Source organism: Euphorbia lathyris, chromosome 2 (genome assembly GCF_963576675.1).
Source record: "Euphorbia lathyris chromosome 2, ddEupLath1.1, whole genome shotgun sequence".
Taxonomy (NCBI): Eukaryota; Viridiplantae; Streptophyta; class Magnoliopsida; order Malpighiales; family Euphorbiaceae; genus Euphorbia; species Euphorbia lathyris.
Window position 1 is genome coordinate 105,576,690 of NC_088911.1, and position 3,718 is coordinate 105,580,407.

Consider the following 3,718-nt stretch of genomic DNA (forward strand, 5'->3'; position numbering starts at 1 on the left):
ATATTCAGATTGAATTATATGAATGCAGTTGAGAAATCGATCGATAATGTTGATGTGAAGAGAATCGATCAGTAATGTTCAGAGTGGAAAATCGAACGATAATTCATCGGAGAAGAAACTCAGAGTTTAATCTGAATACAGATTTGAAATCGATCGATGATTGTGAGAATAAAATCGCATTTTTCCTGTGAGGAACAGAGTAGAATTGAGATATTTGATTCGCGCGTTTTTCCTGTGAGGAACAGAGGAGAATTGACGCGTGTTTTTTTTTTAATTTTATTGCCAAAACGACGTAGTTTTGTTATGTCACACAATAAGCTCATTGTCACAACTTAAGACCTTGTCACGCTTGATCTCACCCCTACATATATATATATATATATATATATATATATATATATATATAATTAGATTATTTTTAACTAGGTTAAACACACAAAAAAAAAAAAAAAAAAAACTCAATTTGGGGATTAACCCAGAAGCTTCGCCCTTCAACCTACTACACTGACAATTACAGTTTCATTTGGTAGGTCAGATTGGACACTGAATGTAAAAGATACTCATATATATTATTTGATGTCAATAGCTTTACCATTGTTTGAAGATTCAACCAGAGTCTACCTAATCTAATACCAACAACCCACTAGTACTAGTAGAACTTCTCCGAAAAGAGCAAATTTATCAACCCACTCATACACCTTCTCCCATAAGAAACCTCTGTTTTAATTGTGGAATTAACGCTTTCTTCATCAATTTCACCAGTTAATAGTGACATACAGATTTAATATCACATGACTATCAAGAAAATGACTATCCAACATCTGTTGATTATGTTTTACCCACATTTACAAGTATCAACACAAGAATAACCGGATGCGATATGAACTGGGGAAAAAAGTCAAATTGAAGTTGAAAAATTGAAGTCAAATTGAGTAGATGGACAAATTGAAAAGGACCTAATTTGATAAAATTGCATCAAGCATAGCAACCAAAAAAAGAGAAGGAACACTGATAATGAATGTAATATATCTTTGTTTTCTTTTGGTGAACAAAATGATAAGCAGCTGCAGCATTTCTCAAATGGCAAATGGCAGCTGTACTAATACACATCCCACACAACCCATACCCTTATTCAATCCCTTAAGGTCTTCATCAGAGACCAACCCATTTCTTTCCTCCCAACTTCTCCTCACCAAAACACAAATCCTACAAAAAAAATTAAAGCCTAATGTTCTAGCATAGCAAATCATCAAATTGTAAAGAAAAACAATCTCGCCGACCATCCGTTCTGCAATCTCCTCCAACTTTCTTCTGGCTCAGTACCTGTAGTGAGCAGGCTTGTATGGACCCTCAACTGGAATGCTGATGTAGTCAGCCTGGTCCTTGGTGAGCTTAGTGAGCCTGGCTCCAAGCTTTCCAAGGTGGAGAGCCGCAACCTTCTCATCTAGGTGCTTTGGCAAAACATACACCTTCTTCTCATATTTGCCGCTTGACTTCTCATTCCACAACTCAAGCTGTGCAATCACTTGATTGGTGAAAGAGCAGGACATCACAAAGCTAGGGTGACCAGTGGCACATCCCAAATTCATGAGACGTCCCTCAGCCAACACAATGATGCCTGAGTTGGTGTCGGGGAAGACCCACCTGTCAGTTTGTGGCTTGATGGTGATACGCTTCACACCAGGGAAGGTCTCAAGTCCAAGCATATCAATTTCATTGTCGAAGTGACCAATGTTGCAAACAATGGCATTGTTCTTCATTTTCCTCATGTGGCTAACCATTACAATATCCTTGTTACCGGTGGTGGTAACAAAGATGTCAGCCTCTGAGACAACATCTTCGAGGGTCAACACTTGAAATCCTTCCATAAGAGCCTGAAGGGCACAGATGGGATCAATCTCAGTCACGATCACTCGAGATCCAGCTTGCTTCAATGCAGCAGCACAGCCCTTGCCAACATCACCATAACCACAAACAACTGAAACCTTGCCAGCAATCATAACATCGGTAGCCCTCATCAAACCATCAGGTAGAGAGTGGCGGCATCCATACAAGTTATCAAACTGCACCAGACAAAAGTAACCATGAAAAGTCAGAATATAACATTAAAATTGCGCCCAGATCATAAAACTACCCCAATCCATAACAAAAGAATATGTAAATAAGCGTCACAAACTAGTAACAAGAATTTGAGTTCATTAATATCAGCTATAAGATCACTAACAGTAATTTAAATATGTTGAAAAGCACAAGACAAGATGCGACTCTGTTTGTTCAACAGAGACAATTCAATTATAGCAGAATACACAACTCGGTAAAAAAATGAAGCTCCTATTATAGATCTAATTCACTTCACTAGATCCAAACATTTAACAAAAGCATCATTCAAATCAATAAATGAATTATAGAATCCAATAAAGCAGAAAGCACATGTCTGGAACTATATCATATTAAACAGTGATTTAAAACAATTGAAAGAAACTAAACATGCAATTATCTGACCAGGACAAAGCATTGAAAGGTAGCCAGATTTAGACCATGAAAACCGAGAATCGAAACAGATCTAAAAAACAATACCTTGCTCTTGGTAACAGAGTCGTTAACATTAATAGCAGGGAACAACAAAGTTCCATTAGCTTGCATTTGATACAACCTCTTAACACCAGTGGTGGTCTCCTCCGAAACACCAACCAATCTCTGCTTCATCTTCTGATATCTCTGTGGGTCGGTCTTCAATCCATCTCTAATGATAGTCAAAACAAGTTGAAACTCAACATTATCAGTAGAAGATGGATCGGGAAGCTCTCCAGTCTTGGCATAAAGCTCCTCAGCCTTAACACCCTCATGGATCAAAAGAGTAGCATCACCACCATCATCAACAATCAGATCTGGGCCACCGCCGGGGCCCCAATCAAGAGCGCGCTCGGTACACCACCAGTACTCCTGAAGAGTCTCACCTTTCCAGGCGAAGACAGCAGCGGAGTCACGGGCAATGGCGGCGGCGGCGTGGTCCTGGGTACTGAAAATGTTGCATGAGCACCAACGGACCTCAGCGCCCAAAGCAGTTAGGGTTTCGATAAGAACGGCTGTTTGGATAGTCATGTGGAGAGATCCAGTGATCCTAGCTCCTTTAAAAGGCTGGGAAGGGCCGAATTCGGTTCTGCAGGCCATAAGTCCGGGCATTTCAACCTCGGCCAATTCAAGCTCAAGGCGACCGAAGTCGGCCTGAGACATATCCTTGACCTTGTATTCACGGCCGGAAGTGGTTTTCTCGACCAACAAAGCCATAGTTTATGGGGTTTTTTCTGGATCTGAGATTTAGAAATGAAGAGGAAGAAGAAATGCAAGCACACTCTCTCAAAGGGTTTATGGGTATAAGAGAGAGCGGGTTTGAACGAATGATACGGTAGGAATGAGGCCCGTATAAATAGGTTAGATTCGGAAGATCGACGGCTGAGATTTCTTTGATTTTATATGTTCATTTTCTTGGGTTGGTGGATTTGGTAAATGTAAAGAATGGACGATGATTAGGCTAGTCTTTGGTTATATTCATACGTGGCAAAATATGATTGGTGATGGTCTGGTGAGAGGTGCGCGGTGTCATGAACATGAGCTCATTTTGCTCAAACCATATTTGTTTTTGTTTTTGTTTTTTTCTTTAGGGAAAACATGTGTTATATGGAAATGTAATATACAGCACTATCCGATTCTAACGTGA

The 3,718-nt window shown here is 39.8% G+C and overlaps 1 protein-coding gene across 1 annotated transcript; it reads right to left on the reverse strand.

Moving 5' to 3' along the window:
- Positions 1–1,015: 1,015 nt before the first annotated feature.
- LOC136219304 (adenosylhomocysteinase) lies at positions 1,016–3,398 on the reverse strand. The gene is made up of 2 exons (XM_066006666.1): positions 2,578–3,398; positions 1,016–2,063 (listed from the first exon to the last, which is right to left on the reverse strand). Exons 1-2 carry the CDS (start codon positions 3,286–3,288, stop codon positions 1,317–1,319), a joined length of 1,458 nt encoding a protein of 485 aa, XP_065862738.1. The 5' UTR covers positions 3,289–3,398; the 3' UTR covers positions 1,016–1,316.
- Positions 3,399–3,718: the final 320 nt, after the last annotated feature.

What these genes read in the sequence shown, in the direction of transcription:
- LOC136219304 (XM_066006666.1), bottom strand. Translation starts at nt 3,288, where the DNA reads ATGGCTTTGTTGGTCGAGAAAACCACTTCCGGCCGTGAATACAAGGTC. An exon ending in ACTCTGTTACCAAGAGCAAG is followed by an intron (nt 2,064 to 2,577) that starts GTATTGTTTTTT and finishes TGTCTGGTGCAG; the next exon opens with TTTGATAACTTGTATGGATG.